This window comes from Photinus pyralis, unplaced genomic scaffold (genome assembly GCF_008802855.1).
Source record: "Photinus pyralis isolate 1611_PpyrPB1 unplaced genomic scaffold, Ppyr1.3 Ppyr1.4_LG4, whole genome shotgun sequence".
In the NCBI taxonomy this organism is placed as follows: Eukaryota; Metazoa; Arthropoda; class Insecta; order Coleoptera; family Lampyridae; genus Photinus; species Photinus pyralis.
Window position 1 is genome coordinate 2,916,165 of NW_022170511.1, and position 17,320 is coordinate 2,933,484.

General features: G+C 35.0%; 1 protein-coding gene across 1 annotated transcript in view; it reads right to left on the bottom strand.

Annotated features, from left to right (window-relative positions):
• Nucleotides 1-486: 486 nt before the first annotated feature.
• The window catches only part of LOC116167903 (carbonic anhydrase-related protein 10), a 348,976-nt gene continuing 332,142 nt past the window's right edge, over nucleotides 487-17,320 (bottom strand). The window contains exons 7-10 of the mRNA XM_031483500.1: nucleotides 10,629-10,695; nucleotides 10,415-10,569; nucleotides 2,322-2,462; nucleotides 487-1,113 (exon numbers count right to left, since the gene is read on the bottom strand). Of these exons, the coding sequence (XP_031339360.1) occupies nucleotides 1,045-1,113; nucleotides 2,322-2,462; nucleotides 10,415-10,569; nucleotides 10,629-10,695 (432 nt within the window). The 3' untranslated portion in view covers nucleotides 487-1,044. The remainder of the gene's footprint in view (nucleotides 1,114-2,321; nucleotides 2,463-10,414; nucleotides 10,570-10,628; nucleotides 10,696-17,320) is intronic.

The following is a 17,320-nucleotide window of genomic DNA, read 5'->3' on the forward strand; positions in this document are numbered from 1 at the left end:
AAATAAACCGAGGGTCCAAAATATGTGGAAAGGAAGGAAATAGTATTGGAACTATAAAAACTCTTTCTCTTTTCACACGGTAGTTTAAAATGTTTTTAAAATTCATCCTAAACCTATAAGCACTTGGTTCACCTTTAAAGTAAACGGTGAATGGCAAAGTTCCCAAATTTAATCATTGTGGTACGACGGATGTTGAGGTGAAAGTGTTTGGGAAGTATCAATTTTGTTTTCAAATGTCACGCTTTTAATATTGATTTAATATTGGCGAATTAACCGCGGCAAATCAATTTCAATCGATACTAGTAAACTAACCACACGAAAACTAATTAAAGTAAAATCGTGTATTTTCAATGATCCTGTTCGTGGATTTTCTGTGACAGAGACTGGTTGATGCAAACATGACTAGGATACCTATTGCATTATCAAATCGGGTCTTTCAACCTACCTTTGACGTTCAACCGCTGCTGAAATGTGCATAAAACCAAGTATTAAGATATGTATATTAAGGAGAAATAAACTTTCTTTACAAACACAAATGGTTTTTTACAAACATTATATGATATTACAACTAACAATAACAGGAACGGTATCAGAATTAGTCAACAATTTCATATTTACGTAAAATATATGTTTACTCCACTTCCCGATATCGCTCATGTTTGATATTATCCATTTTATATTGACATTCTTTTAGCTTGGTTTTTTTAAAACATTTTTTGTCGGTTAGGCCTTACAAGATAACAAAAGTTAGCTGATTTCAACGCACAAAAATTACAAAAATTAAACTTTCTATTCACATGGCATTCGTTTTCTAAATTCGCTACTCTAATATCAGAAAGCAGGTCACATCAGCTCATAATACCTTTTGAATTTCTTCCAAAATATGATATGTTTTCATTATTATTTTTTGTTGTCGTTTATTTGCACTACTGAGATATTCAAATTCACTATAAAAATTATATTTTCACGATATGCACTTTCACCGTATTGTTTTATATTGAAGTTCGACTTTCACTATAAAGTTTTTTTGTTATTATCGTTATTTCAGTGCTGCTTCCAACTATTCGCTTTGTAGTATACATCTTTGTACATGCTGGGGCAGTATTTGCCAGCCTGAAACAGAAGTAACCAGAACTTATCAACCGTTATACAACAAATGCATCTCATTCATTGATCAAGTTTGTTACCATGTTCTAGTTGTAGAAGTGAATTTGAGGTTTTAACTCAACTGTAGAAAAGAAACATTTTGGGAACCCTAGGATTTATGAAAAGAAAGAAAAGGGAGAATGGGCCACTTGTCTTTTACCAAGAGGAAACGTGTAAAAAACCTGTGTGGAATATCAAAATGCACGTTTTTAAAGTCCAAGTAAATTTTTTAAGGCATTAAAGCTTATTGTAAACCAGTGCAGCAATCAATTTTGCGTAAACCGATTACGAATAATTTATGCAATGTAACTTTACTTGGCATATTTAGAATTCTGTACTTAAACATACGAAGAGAATTAGACAAACAAATACAACTGAACTGATTAATTATACACTCGATTAAGCATGTAATTGAATAATCCATGTTGGTGTGTATGGAATCTGTATTAAGGGACTAAATTGGGTATTACATGCAAATTTATAATGTAGATAGTATGCGTCGAGCTTTTTCGTCTGTGTTTTTAACTTTATTCAATTATTTGGTTACCCACACGGTTATTTAATTCATGGAACACTGCAGCTATATCTAACTTTTGATAAGTGTAACAATGTCTATAGTAATTAAACTCAGCTTTGGCGACCTCTATTACATTTGCAGAACCACTTACCTAAAGGCATGCATCAATATAATACGGAAAATAGCGATTTTCATCGAAGTAATTGCAAATACATGGAACCACATGGAACTAATGCAAAGTTAATGATGTGGTATGGAGGAACATTGCAAATCATCAATGAATTACGACGAAACCTTTAGCCTTCGATAAGTTATAATACAAATTCTAATTCATTTCGCTTTTTTCTAATGCTAATTCTGAATTTCCACTTTTCTCCCAAAATGTCGTTCCGTAAATTAGATAAACGCGACGAAAGTAGTTTCATTAAAAATGCAGAAACGGGGTACAAAAATGTGGCGTAACATAATTGTAATATCACGGTTAATTTTGTGTTCGTATTAAATACTAGTACATCTAAAACATTTGATTGATAATTAAAATAAAATCATATTATTTTCTTTATGTTATAATTTTAATCGCGCGTGTTGGGGATTTTAGCGAGTCGATTCGAAGTGTATATTTCCTAATTAACGTGTGGAATGTTGTAGCCTAACGTACCGCACCCGGATGCTTGACATTGAAGTCAATGTTTGTTCGTACTGGACGATGGTGAAGAGGTTGAGGTGGTCTAAAGTTATTTCCTAAGGGGGCTTTGGGATGTTTCGCGTCTCCCTGCATCAGTCTCCGCAATCCGTGCATCTGCAAATAAGAAAAACTAATCAGTTTATTATTTGCACCAATCACAATGGAAGATAAAACCACATCAAATTTGACAACCACCATTAATAATAGTGACCAAAAGGAACCGCGACCGAAATCTGCAGGCAAACCGAGCTTAAAATCCGTTTTTCCAATTGGATTCAATCATATCCATGCCGTCGGATTAAGAATGCATTCCAAACAATCACTTGTCAATCATCCCCGTGAACTGTAAACCACCCAAGGATCACCATTACTCAAATTATATATAATTATATATTGTAAATTTTCGATCGGTATCTTTATTATCCATTTAAGAAAACCAAGTTTGAAATATGACTACATAAAAATTCAGAACAACAAACAGACTTTAAAGTTGTCGAAAACTTATGTAAACTTGTTTGTATATGGTTTGTTGTGTATTCTCATTTGGAGAAATTTCTGAGTTTGCAACCAGTCTTATAAGATTTTGTATTTGGTGGAATCAAAGCAAATTCCAATTAAAATTCATGTTAATGGAATCGAACTCAGAAGGTTTCCACTAGTTATATTGCGTTAATATAAACCAAAAACTAATGAACCATTTAAATTTAAGAAAGAGATAACCATTTCTCCTAGGAGGTAATGACTTCTGTCCGTGGTAGGTTGGAATTTCAGTTATTTCATAAAAAATTATTGTGGCTTAGGAGATGCATACTTAAGTGTCCCTGTCCAATTATTTTCGTGTCTATTTTCTTTCAATATATAAAATGTTAGCCATTTCCTTGTGGACAGGGACACTTGTTGGGTGACAATAAGCATAGGTTTAGATATTATTGATGCAGTTACTCCAGAGGGGGCGAATTCTCACAAACAAGGTTAGTTTGACTATATAAGATCGGGCAGTAACCCTTTTCCGTGTTCTGCGTTTTACCAGTAATGCCTTATAACTCTCTACATTGATTGCAATTAATATTTTAGACAGTATTCATCAGTATGATGTATACCTACAGCAATTTACTCTGCATTGTATTCTTGCATGACGTGCCTATGAATTAAATAACCTAATACAATATGGAAAGTAACGAATGCAATAACAAAATCGAAGTGATATATTAGGCGCGTGTATATGACAACAATGCAGTGGCAAAATGACAGAATGAAGAGAACGTACTAAATATAGAAAAATTAATAATGTCTTTCATAAAATGTGTTTGGAATCTGAAAAGCGCTTAGGGAAGTTAATGATTTTTACAAGTAGATCAAATCCCAAATAAGGTAGCGTTTCACTATATGCTAATTCAGTATATTTGCTCGAATTTTGGAAAACACGGTTATTGAGTGTAAACAGTACGAATACTGCATAAACGAAACCGATTAATGTATAAATATTAAATCAAATATTTGAAATGCAAATTGCTTCCAGTCGGGTTTTTATTGTACTAAAGGTTCCGTTTCAATACATGGGACTGATGCCCTCAATTACGACAAACAAAGGTTTTCAAAATCAAAATAGAGAAGACGATGACAGCTTCATAAAGGGTACGGTTGCAATCTAGAAATTTCTTTTCCGCAATCGTGTCGTACAGCAATAACTATAACTCAATCGCTCATCGCTTGGTGGTATAGATAAGAAGTCACTGATAAATTCAACATGTTAATCAAGCGGTCACCAGTTCGATACGCCCGCGTGATTCATGGGCCGTGGAAATAAATTATCTTAGGGCTATGACGAACCGACACGCAGCCCTTTGGAAACTTCAATAAAAGCGTTCATTTGCACAACAATAGCCACACAAATTTGCTGCTCTATCGTTAACACTGTTCCATTGCTTTCTCATTAGTAGCGAAGGCAACAGCATTTTGAATAATCGATAAGGTAATAATTATATCCCTATAACTTTTCTATTACCCGCGTTGATTGTTAATCAGTCAAATACTACGTTAAATGAGTTCTAATTAAATTAGCGGTTACTTTCACATTAACGAAAGTACGTGATGAACGTCACCGACAAAGCTCACTTTTAAGTTAGTTAAAATAATTAAACGTACACCAGACACGGGAAGTTTCTGCAGATTACGACATTGTTATGTGCGTTAAAATGTTTGCGTTAATTATTGGTATTGCAGTGTTAATATTAATAAATTAAAGTACCTAACCCGATGATTATCTCCCTTCTCTAACATTTCACTAATTACAAAGCTTCTCGTCAAACTGTTGTAACGAATGATAACGCGTAAATTTGCGTAATTAACTTAAAGTTAATCATCACTAATGGATCAGGCGATACTCTTTGACAAGCAGTCTTAACCGCAAATCACTCGCACAAAGGACTGGAAGCTTTTTTGAGGTGTGGTCAAACTAGATAGATCATCGTGCGGGTCCTTTACTGTCTTTTGCCGAGCTCGACATAGTTTGCCGTCATAGCACCGTTACAAATCTTGTCTAATTTCACAGATGGCGCATTTAAAAGTAGTAAATTGCTCTATGGGGGTAAAAAGAACCTTTGAAACCTCTTAATATGACGAAATTTCACTGAAATTCCAATTTTCCCGAGAGTGGGTTTTTTTTGGCAAGGTGTGCTAAAGAATACTCAACCACTCCAATACTGGACTCTTGTGCAGTCGTGGTCTGACGTAATGTCCTCTCTCAGATACCTCAACAAAAGTAGTAGTATGTCAGTTCCTCCGGGATAAATCACAATTCAATTTCATTTCTTTGGGACGTTCCCCATTTTGAAAAGAAGCCACTCACAGAAAATCTGGTATATTAATTATTATACGCTACACTGGAGATAATCGAGGGACATTAGTTCTGACCAAAACCGTATATCAACCGATAATGATCAATACGTTGTTGACTATAGAAGCAGTACAAAAAAGAAACAGAAGAGGATGTCACCTTTGGCCCACCGTAGGCTAAGGTACTAACGTGAGGTAGTTCGCCTACTTCTCACAGGTGACTTTTAGCATAATTATGGGAAACTAGTTCTTAATGGAGCCCAAAGTAAAACATAAAAAGGATCGTTTGCAGAGAATTTGTATGAAGACTAGAATATTCGCCGATCGTGCCATAAAGATTTTGACCTGACAGTGAACAAATTAAATCGAGAGTCAGATCATGGCGTGAAAAAAAAAATTCACGAAAAAGATAAGCTTCTGCTACACAGTCCAAAAATTGGCGGAAGAGGAGACTAAAACAATTTTTTTTCTTCAAAGACACTAATAGGTGTGCCAGGAGCGAAGTCTCCAAAGATGACAAAATTAACTTTTAGTTTCACTTTTCCACTAATAGGTTTCACTATGTATTTGGGTATACTCCTTCCAATTTTGCAAAAAAATGTGCATCTGTAATGAGGAGCAAAGGCTGGGATATCTAAACATAAACATTACACGGTTCTGTCAGGTTTCTTTTAAAAATACCCTCAAAACATTGCACAACACCTCCAACTTTCCGAAATGATAATCCTAAGATGTTCAGAGGATTCGGAGAAAATGCAACAGGGTCCCTAACAATTTGAGGTACCTATTCCAAGAGTATGTTAAAACATTGCAATTATTCTAAAAAGTGTGATATTCTAACTAAAATCTTGAAAACCACTCACAATTATTAGCATGTTTATCAGTTAATTATGGAGATAATTCCCATGGAAAAGATTGCCTTAGTACAAGCCCTAAGTTGTAGTATTTTTGACCGTATATACAGAGATGTTCATACTGTAATACCCCTATTATTACTGTCTGAAGTTTCTAGCTTGATACAAAATAAACCCACATTTATGATGAACATAATTACGATATTGAAAAACAAATAAAATCAATTCAAATTCCACTGCTCTTACAGTTGTTTTTTATATTAATTACTCAATTAGTTCTATCGTGAATCTGGATCCAATCCAAAAATGTACTTAATACTTAATTATATTATACAGCAACGAAATTCTTGACGCTAAACTACTTATAACTAGCCTTTTTATACAGAGTGGCCCAACGAGAAGTATACAGAGGGCTTTTAGGGTATTAAATTGAGAAATTTCGAAAAATCCTCGAACACGTCAATTTTGTATTCGAGGGGGACAACTTTTGGAATTTAAATCACGAACCCAAGTCTTCACCCCTCTACGTAGGGAGCTTAACCCCTAAAATTTTAAATGGAATCCTATGGTAAATGGCACATTATTTGAAAGCCAATTTAATCGTGATTACTAATCTGCTTTGCTTTTTAAATTCTATTGATTCGTTTCGGAGAACTGACAGGTTCACTTAAGTTTAACAAACAAATTGAAGCGTCAAAATAAAATTTTAATACAAAGTGACTTAGATCGCATTTGTTTTGGTTTTTTTAGAAAAAACCATTTCAAATGCGAATTATGTCCGAGACGAATCAATAGAATTTAAAAAGCAAAGCAAATTAGTAATCACGATTAAATTGGCTTTCAAATAATGTGCCATTTGCCATAGGATTCCATTTAAAGTTTTAGGGGTTAAGCTCCCTACGTAGAGGAGTGAGGACTTGGGTTCGTGATTTGTATTCCAAAAGTTGTCCCCCTCGAATACAAAATTGACGTGTTCGAGGATTTTTCGAAATTTCTAAATTTAATACCCTAAAAGCCCTCTGTATACTTCTCGTTGGGCCACTCTGTATAAACCCATTTGCCAGAAACAACTGGAAAATGACAATTAAAATTCAATACAAATCAGTTCCTGGTTAATGAGTTTAAAAGAAAATAACTTTTAAAAAATAACTTACAATTAGACATTTTGTATTCTTCTCCTTCCAAGATGAAGAGGTGTGTTGTGTAGTGGATGATCAATTACATTATGTTGCCTCAGATCGGTGACTTCTGGGGGTAGTTGATATAGCTGAACCGTTTTATCCGAGGTTTTACCGTATAGTAAGTAAAAGAGGCAGTTTGTTTTCCCACACGCGTAATGGAAATGAAATAAAAACCATCGCGAATTAAAAGTGTCTCCGACACGTTAGTCTATTTTTTGACAAGCACAATTACTACTCAGTTTCTAGCGCCCATTTTGCACTTTATATACTTTTTCTGATCAAACGTTTTTCAAGCGCACGTTAAACTGAAACGCAATTACTTATTCACAGATTTCGCCGATTCATTATTTCAGAGAACTAGGCGCTTGTCTCTGGTCAAAACACATTAACTCCAAATCAAAACGCGCGACAAATTCTATTTGGTTTGAACCTTTTTACTTCGGTGGCCCGTAGCCGCGTTTTTCGCAGCGACACTCGCCCGTGCGAATATCTGTGAAAAGGTCTGCTAAATTTCTGATCATTTTGTTTTTATATCGCGAGTAATCCAACGCCCGTAATTAACACTCCCAACGATTTACCAGAAATAAGCAAACTCATAATTTTTTAGCCTCGCTGTTTTTACATATTTATCTTAGAATCGATTGCGTCTTTTAACCAGTGACCTTTTTTAAATCACGTACTAACCCAAATAGGAAGTCCAAAACCAATTATTCATGTAACATTTCAAGATATGTGAAACTTAATTACACCGAAAAAAAAATGTTTGTTAATTTTAATGAAAACTACAACTTCCCAGAAATCTGAATCATCGAGACGCATTTCTACCCGAATATAATTTTGAAATCTACAAAAACTTCAAAAATTTAACAAGCTTCCGTTACAATATGTCTGAATTAAATGTACATTTAGCATAGATCACAAAACTTTACCCTTGTGCATCACTGTGTTGGGCAGTTTCCTCGATGAAATTGTTGAATAAATAAAGATTTGATCCACCAAGTTTTCACTAAAAAGGAAGTATGACAAGAAGAATAAGATCCAGTGCCTGTACATCAAGTCAGCCTCTTTTGCCGTAAAGAAATTGGATGAAATTTTTTTCAAATTTGGATATAATCTCGAAGTGAGTAAGGAAAAATTCTTGCTGCACTAATAGGAGTACTGTTATATCAACGAGTTTTCTAATACTTTCCAGTGCCAAGAGAAAAGCGTCCGTCCGTGGGACGGAAGGGTGGATGGAAAAACACCCGTAACAGTGCGTTTTATTTTTTTGAAAAAATGCGTTAAAGAAATGCGTTTGGTGGAATTCTAAGATTTATCGTTGAACTTTTGTGTTCCTGAAACAAACAAAACTCGAACTGTGATCTCCCAAGTAGGTAATGAGATTATTTGCATCGAGAGGATTACCGTCAAAAAAATTTGAAAAAGTGAAGAATCTATTTTTCGTCTTGAAATTACTAGTATTATTAGTTTTCACTCTGTAGATAAACACCCGGTAACTAAAAGTTGGGGTTTTCGGTACGGACATTGTCGCTACTAAAATATTGATTTCTGTGTAGGAATTGGAAATATAAAGTAGAAATTAGTGGGTTAATGTGTAGAACCGCCAGTATATAAGATAAGAGGCCGTATGTAATTTACCGTCTGCAATCGTTCCCATAGGAATTTTTAAATTGTTTTTACAGCCCCCGAAAGCACTCATTCCAGAGAGAGAATCAATCTTAGATCTGTTACTTACACATTAATCGATTTTAGTTTTAGTATTTCTTTAGTCAACTTGAAGGTTGTAGTAGGTGGCGGCAGAGGTGCATTGCTGAACACCTAGATACAGAGAGGAAGGGGTGGTAGCGCCCAATAAATTTATTTGTGTATTTTATTCTGTCTCGGCTATTAGGCAAGTTGGCGTTGCAATCTGCTTGATAGGATTCTCAACGAGTTCTAACACTAAAGAAGGATATTATGTAACTAAAGCTTGAATTTAGAAGGGATAGCCTCATTTCACATCATTGTTGCTTAATCCATCGCCAATGTTTCATATACTTAAACGAACACCGTCGCTATTGGAAGGATTCAAACGAACCATTATCCCCTTTAGTAGATATTCTAAATGCTAAATATGTCGATGTGTAAAATTTACTATAATAACAACATACTTGCATGTTAATATCATAGGAGATTAATGTAATTTGCAGAAGGTTTTGCTTTTGAACGGCAATACCACTTTAATCTCGGATGGTAAATTAATGGCGCCAATGTGACTTTTCCAGTTCATCTGCAGTCGTAAACAGCGATTTTCGGTGGTATCGAAATCCCGCGCATTTACAGAAAAAAAATGCAATTAGGGAAGTTTGCTTCTTTGATTCAGTTTATCTTTTCAATGATCACCGTTTTCTGAAGTAAAGGCGCAAGTTAGCCAATCCAGCGATAAATTTAAAATAAAGCTCGTCAAGGAAGGAAACTTAATCAAGTACGCAAATAATAAAAATGCGCAATTCTATTACGGTGAACTACAGTCACAATTAATTAATTGCTGTAGGCGATGCGATCCTCCGGAGGCAACTCAGGTGAATAGATGGAAAATCGAGTGGATCAATTCATTTTAGAGGCATAAATTACCTGTACCTCGCCTAATCATTAGCAACCTTGTGTAGGGTTACTAGCTATCAACAGCAATATCCTACTTGTAAGCATTAATTAACAATATAACATGTCATTACGTCATACAAGAAAGGCTCCTTAATCACTTACAATTTACGAAGTTCCCCGTAATTAATTTTAGTATTTATCTACTTTGGGGTTACTTCCTGTAGAACTTTGCCACTGCCGTTGTATATTAAATTTCACCCTGCCGGTTTTGAGCATCTTTTTGCTCGGAGACAAACAAGGAACGCCTTGCGCTTGTAATTTTCAGTCAAAAATTATAACCTTTGCCCTATTTGAATATACCAGTACAAAGAAATAAACTGTATATTTGAAAAAAATATGAGTAGAGGGAAATTGCAAAAAAAGTACATAATGAAAACTCGTTAAAAATGTCAATGGAAAATAACTTTCCGAAAAAAGCTTTTAACTTTCAATTTTCCTTTAACTGAAGATAGGTTTTCAAATAAGTTGCTTTGTGTAGTGAAATCTCGGGGTGCCAATAACGACATATGACAGTTTGGAGCACCTACTAAGGAGTTGTAACGTGTCACACTACCTGTTGCTTAGTGATGTAAATAGGCTTGTTGAGAATCAACCACGTAACGGTTTCGTGGCAAGCTGGCATCGTCGTCGAACCATCGTACGTCATATAGTAATCCGTTTCTGGCAATAAGCCCCGAACCGACAACTTCTTTACCTCTACTTCTTCCCCTGAAAATCAAATTGCGTCAAGTACGTAAGCATACAACAGGCGCGTCGATAAAACTTACCACCGTATCTAATTTTGTCTAATTGATCGGTCAATATCCTCAGCTCCGGATTTGATAAATCTCCCAACTGAAACCGAAAGCTTTCTGTTAGTAATGCGTGAAAGATTATATTTAAATTTGTTAAAGTTAAATTATTAAGGGCAATGTTTCGATCAATTTCAACAAGTGTTCAAACCGCACGCCGACCTTACGGCCTAAACCGAGCCATCAATTAATCACTGACCCTAATCACCTTAAGCAGATGTAGGCTTTTGAAATCTGTGTAAAGATACAGTCGTCAGCTCCTTGAAGCACAGAATTCTAATTAGATGGTTCGCGGATTATAAAGTTGCTTCTAAAAGATGTAAATTACTTGGATTTAAATGTGTTGGAGTTAATTAATGATCTCAAAGAGCTTTTTCATCCCTATTATTAATTCCGCTAGAAACTCCTCTGCAGAAAAGGTGTGCGTTGTGTGTTTCACATAAAAAGTAACGGTTTTCAGATTGGAATAGCATTATAAAATAGTGAAGATTTTGTCTGAATTACTGATATAACAACAGAAACAACCTCACTGTAGTTGGTAAACTTAACATATTTTCGTCATATAATATTAAAAACCATCTTTTAAACGCAACGTTTGATGTGCTTTTTTGCAATATTTCCCTGTTTTAGTCAACGGTGCCATTTTTATTGTTGATAACTGTGACGGTCAAGAGTTTGAGTGTCGAACGTGCGTAGTGTAGAACGTAGCTTTTAACCATAGAAACATTACCAAACGTGGAACAGAAGTACGTGCTTTTGCGAAAGGGTTGGGATTTCGTCGAAAGATTTAACGGGTTGAAATTCAATTAGTCGATGTTTAGTTTCATATAAGTGAAGTTTGTTATCCCTGTATGCAAAATTTTGGAAGTACGAAGTTAAGGGAAGATTTTTGAGTACAATTATTGATTCTGACGCAGGAAACCAACTATAAGCTTTACACCAGTTTGGCCGATGTGCACTTGCAAAACAATTCAATGGAAAAACGCTTTGACATTTAAGATTTACACAGATGGACCATGGGAAACAAGTTTTGGGTTTCCATGATTGACATTTTGAAATGTGGTAATTTTGCATATTATGTATCCTGGGCCATTCCTATTTTTTTAAGATATGACTCATTAAAAATTACCAGACTATCTAAATTTTACAACGCATTGTGTAAAATCGTCCTGGTAAGGATCAAAAGATGCATTTGTTCGTTCGAATATGACATTTCGCGTACAGTCTGCTGTTGTCTGCTTTAATTATTTTTTTATTTTTATTTTTTATTAATTTCTTTAATTATTCCCAATCTGAGCAGTCCGCCTGCGACGTCCCTGTATGTAGGGAAGAAACACGATTACCATAAAAATGCATTCGTATGTATGATGTTTTTTTTATATGAAGCTAATTTTGAGAATAGAACATCATGTGAATGAGAAGACATTTAGCTTCTATAACACTTTTTTGTTAATGCATAGTATGTGGAGAACGTTCGCAGCGGAAAAATATTTTGGGGGTAAAGCTTTTTAGCTTTCATGAACTCTGTTTGTTTTTAGCTTGGTTTTTAGCGTAAATTTTACGTGTCTTTGAAAATTCCTATTCCTTGGTTCGAATCCGGGTTCGGAGATGGATATTTGTAAATGTATATAGTGGGTTGGGTTAGTAGAGCAGCCTTGGCTGAAACCCCGCCCACTCAAAAATAAAGGCAAATAAATAAAATAAAATAAATATAATAAAATAAATATAATATAAACATTAGGTATGTACAAAATAGTACTTTAATATCTTCTCAATACCATATAGGGATCATGTTTGCAGATTCAATGTGGAATAATGATTAAACGATCAAATTTACATTCATTTTCAACGCAACCCTACCACCATACCACCAGCTATGAAGCATGGATGACAATGTCTGATGGTTTAAGTTGTTCTTTGAAAAGACAATTGAACAGTATACTCTTCAAGTTGTATTTGGATTTTTAGATATCATAAAATTTACTTTTTAAAGATATCGCAAAAAATGCTGTATGGATGGTGCAACTAGCTTTGTAACAATTTATTTTGTCATTCGCGTATTGGTACTTGTTTTCGTTTCACGGTCACTGCTTTAATAGTTTGAGCTTCTCTGGCATACCGATATTGTGATTAACTCCCTCATTTTCGCGAGCCTAAAAACGCATTAATTTTCATCTTCTTCGGGCATCGTTTTTCGTTCGGCACGCAGTTACGTGGTTGTTGAAAATGTTTTCCATGCAACCGTTTAAAATAAAAGCTTGGCTATTTTTGTCGATCCATCCGTCTTGTGCGACTTCAAAGGTTTGTGAGTATGTATCTCCGTTAGCGAGGATATATTTGGATCTAAACGCAATTCGGCACGTGTGAGTAGACTCCAATTTTGACTACCGGCGTTATCTCTTGCATTATTTTAAGGCTACCCGTAATCCAACCAAATGTCAATTCCACTTCCACCGCTACGACGGTTCAAGTGAACTCCCGTGACCCAGTTCAAATTCGAGTTCGGGTTTAAGACCAATTTCAAATTAATGTTACAATCCAGGTCTAGTTCCGAGCCTACCTACCGTTAATTGCAATCACTTCTTATCAAGCCAAGATAACAGATAGCGGCCAGTTCGTAATGCGAAATACAAAACTGGGTAATCATGAACTTGTTGGGAATCCTTGTGTGATTCAATGAATTAAATTTGTTTGAGCATTATTGAAGCAGGGAATTTATCCATTTGGGGATTAATATTTGGTATTGTGAGGGTAAATTTAATCTAATTTTTTATTTGATTTTGGTTGTCATTGAAGAAAAATACATTGATATTTTGATATTTGATCTCATTGCTACCCCCTTCGTATCTTCCTAGTTTTATACTTTTTTTTAACCTTCCAAAGAAACTGGGTGGCGCTCAACTTAATGGAAAGTTGCCAAGGTTTATGTCCGAAAAGAACAACCTCTGTGAGGAACCTCAACCCCTTTTCATTTTATAACCCTGAGCTAGCTGGCCGTACAAGCGAGGGGTTTGAGTCCACCGTTACAGAAACTTTATAGCGTAGTAAAAATGCATAATCTAAATATAGAGATCATGTGTGTTAATGACAACTCCAATTGGTATTTTTAGTTAACCGTCGTAAGACTAAAAGGTAATTAAGAATACAGTAAGTCAAGCGCGAGATAATGGCCCGTATGAATAAAAGTAAGCAAATGCTTATACTTGCAAAAGTCAAAGTAAATACTCGTAAGTGCTCCTTCGCACTGGGCGACTTATCAGCGCTTCTAAGCAGAAGGACAGGACACAGTGCAGCGCTGCTAAACCATGCTAAACAGACCAGTATGAAGGGGCAGTTACGAGTATTTACTTTGAATTTTGCAAGTATAAGCATTTGCTTACTTTTATTCATACGGGCCATTATATCCATCAAACCATCTTCGCGCTCCCGACGAAGATTTTCGCAGCATTTCCGAGAAGAAAACTAGAAAGCTGAACATTTCCACGGTGGAACATACTGTTATCAGGTAGAATAATCTGGCCCTGCCTACTCCTACGGTTGATCCATTTTCATTGCAAGCAGTAAACAAAATGCATCTAATCTAGAATTCCTGGTGCACAAACATTAAAAGTAAACAATTATTCTAACGCGTTGTAGTATTGTCGCTTGCCGTGGTGATTCCACTTGCTGTTGTGAGCCTCGCTATATAATCTGTATATTTTCGTATAGCCGATTTAACCGCGTACTTGCAATTCTGAATCACGTTGCTGTTGATGGACCCCGAGTGCCAGTAGAATTTAGATACACGCCTGAAAATGCTTAATATATTAACGTATTACAGCTCAAATTGTTGTTGTCTATGAAAATACCATTAATTTGCATTTAATGAATATAAGGTTCAGTTGCGTTTGAATATTAATAAGTAACATACCTATAGTTAAATATTATAATGTTTTTTTTGTTTGATTTGTAGATTTGTTTTTTATTTTTTATTTTTTGTGAATACTCTCGCTCTCTCTAGTACTAATAATTATTATAATTTAAAGTTGTAATTTAGGCTACTTACATTTTAGTTTTAGTTCAGTGTAATATTTTCTGTAAAAAGCTAGACGTTGTTGGAAATAAACTATTATTATTATTATCATTATTATTATTTATCTATTCTCCAAAACCATTTGAAAAATGCAATAAACAAAATTACAAAGTGCGAGGGACACTTAAAGAATTGTTAAGTGATCACAGCACGCTAATACCTTTTTTTGTAACGTAACGGCTGTAGATTTATCGAAATAAGCAAAGCTCTATACCTCAAAAACGTCGCCGTCGATAAATTAAGGTAAATGTATGGTATTACTGCAGAAATTACTATCCATTACTACTTCATATCTTTCACATTTGCTTTCATAACTTAACACTTCCCTTAAAACGCATTTTATTTCATTTCCCGTTTTACTTGTTTGTACTGCAATAATCACTTAATTCTCCATCCCCATTACAACTTACTTTTTGTATATTAATAGACTCAGAATCAGTTAAGAGGCCTATTCTAATCCTTTCCTGTTACTCAAACTCATCCCCCTTGCTAAATAATTTTACTTAGCTACCATCCTCCTCAGCGTATACCTCCAACTTTATTCATACACGTCGTGTATTGTGAAGATAATCACAAATGAGATATTTTACTTAGCAAATTTTAATAGTTCAATAGTGGTTGCAATAATAGAAATTCGCAAGTCAAAAAACAAATAAACAACTGCCTACATATTATAGTAGAGAAATGTAAGTCTTGCGTGAAATCGGGACATATTCCTTTAACGAGGTGTAGCATAAAATTGTGTCGAGCTATAAACAATACCTTTTATAATACGATATTGGGTTAATGTAGCAAATTACATGCGTCCTTTTTTTACACGTGACTCCGTATTTCAGCAGAAGCCGTAACGTGGAACACAATTATTAAAGTAGGTACACGACAGAAATTTGCATGATTACTTGGTGGCTTAAAGAGCGTTTTAAAAGTTCGGCTACAATGTCATTTGCATAACAAGTAAGGGAATTTACCTACAACCACTTTCGTTTATGTCTCTGTACTTAGTTTTAGGGGAGAGATATGGCAAATTGTAGCATTATTTTACAGTGATTATTTGGCCGAAAGTGGAATACGAATTAAGTTTTGAATATTTAAAAGATTTGTTTAACTGCGAGCTTTTCAAACTTTTTCGGTGGGTAATCTGTTTACCTATTTCCGTTCCGTAATGTAGGTGAATATACTAATAGCCTCGCGCTCCCCAAACTTTAATATTTCTGTGGTATAAAATAAACATCTTTGATTATAAATAATGAACGAAATCATATTTTGTCATTCCATTTTATGTCTTTCTTTGCGGATCTTAAAGGTGTGCCCGTGTAAAAAATGAATTATAAACATAAAATCTGTGTTGCGTAAAGTATCAAACAAGATGTTCTACGCTAACACACTTTCCTCTTGAGGTCCACGTCAACAACACACTGAGATCAAGCTAAGCTTCTACCCTTTTTAATTTCAGGTAACCCTTCGTCGTCAATATCCTTTATACCTTCCAACTGATTTTATCCGCTTCCAACTGTTTCATGTTTTTATGATTACTAACGTGAAGCATTATGCTTCGTGATTCGTATTAGAAACTTTGTAAATGCATGACAGATCAAGTTGTAAATGAACCCACAGCTTAATCTTCATCTACGCCACTAAATTAGAAATCCTCTTACGGGCAAGTGGCAGGTTCTGAGGAGCCTGGAATTCTTGATTGAGTCGTATGCCTTTGTGATGGAATTCCGAACTTAAAGGAAAAGAAATTTCCTAGGTGGAAATCAGATTGGTCTTTAAGGCTGTGTTATAGTGCTCGAATTCAAACTTAGTTTGGTCTATATACGCGACCTTATCCTTCGAAGTAACAACGAATAATTGATAAGCGATTTATACGTCTACATCACGTCATTTTAATATTATGATGGGTGGTTGTACGAATCTGCTACTTGATAACAGTCTGCTCGAGGTAATCGTAGCAAATTTCACCGTCATGCATTGAGAAATCCTGCGTTTGACAGTGACTGACACGAAACCAACAGATACCTACATACACTTATAATAACCAGCGTTCACGTTGTGCTAATAAATTTCAGGCTTGGCGCAGTATCCTGCATAAGCCGCTAAAAATGTCGTCTAATTAACTACGAGCGAGCGCTTTTAACTAATTCCTGCTTAATTTTCATTCATACAACATTTGCCTTTAATTAACAAGCATTAGAAACTAAACTGCATGCACTGCAGTGTTCATTGGTAATAATTTATTTTGTAATAGGCTTGGCTCGCAAAGATAATCCTACTGCATGGCACTTTCGAAGAAAAGCCTGATAATATTTAATCCGACAAATTCAACATTCTGTGATTTATTAACTGCCTATAATGGCTGCTATGCAAAAATTTAATACGCAACTTCAAAAGGATTGTTGAATTTATTTTACTTGTTTTCTGTCTGTGATTTAGTTAGCCTCATATCTATTTGCATGTTACACTTTTATTAGTAAAGCAATTTTAATCCATGGTAACCCGATTGCCTTAATCGCGTTATTGGTAAAAATTAAAAAATCTAAAATTGACGTTTGTGTTTCTATAAAAGTACTGTAACGATCCTTCTAGAACATTTGCG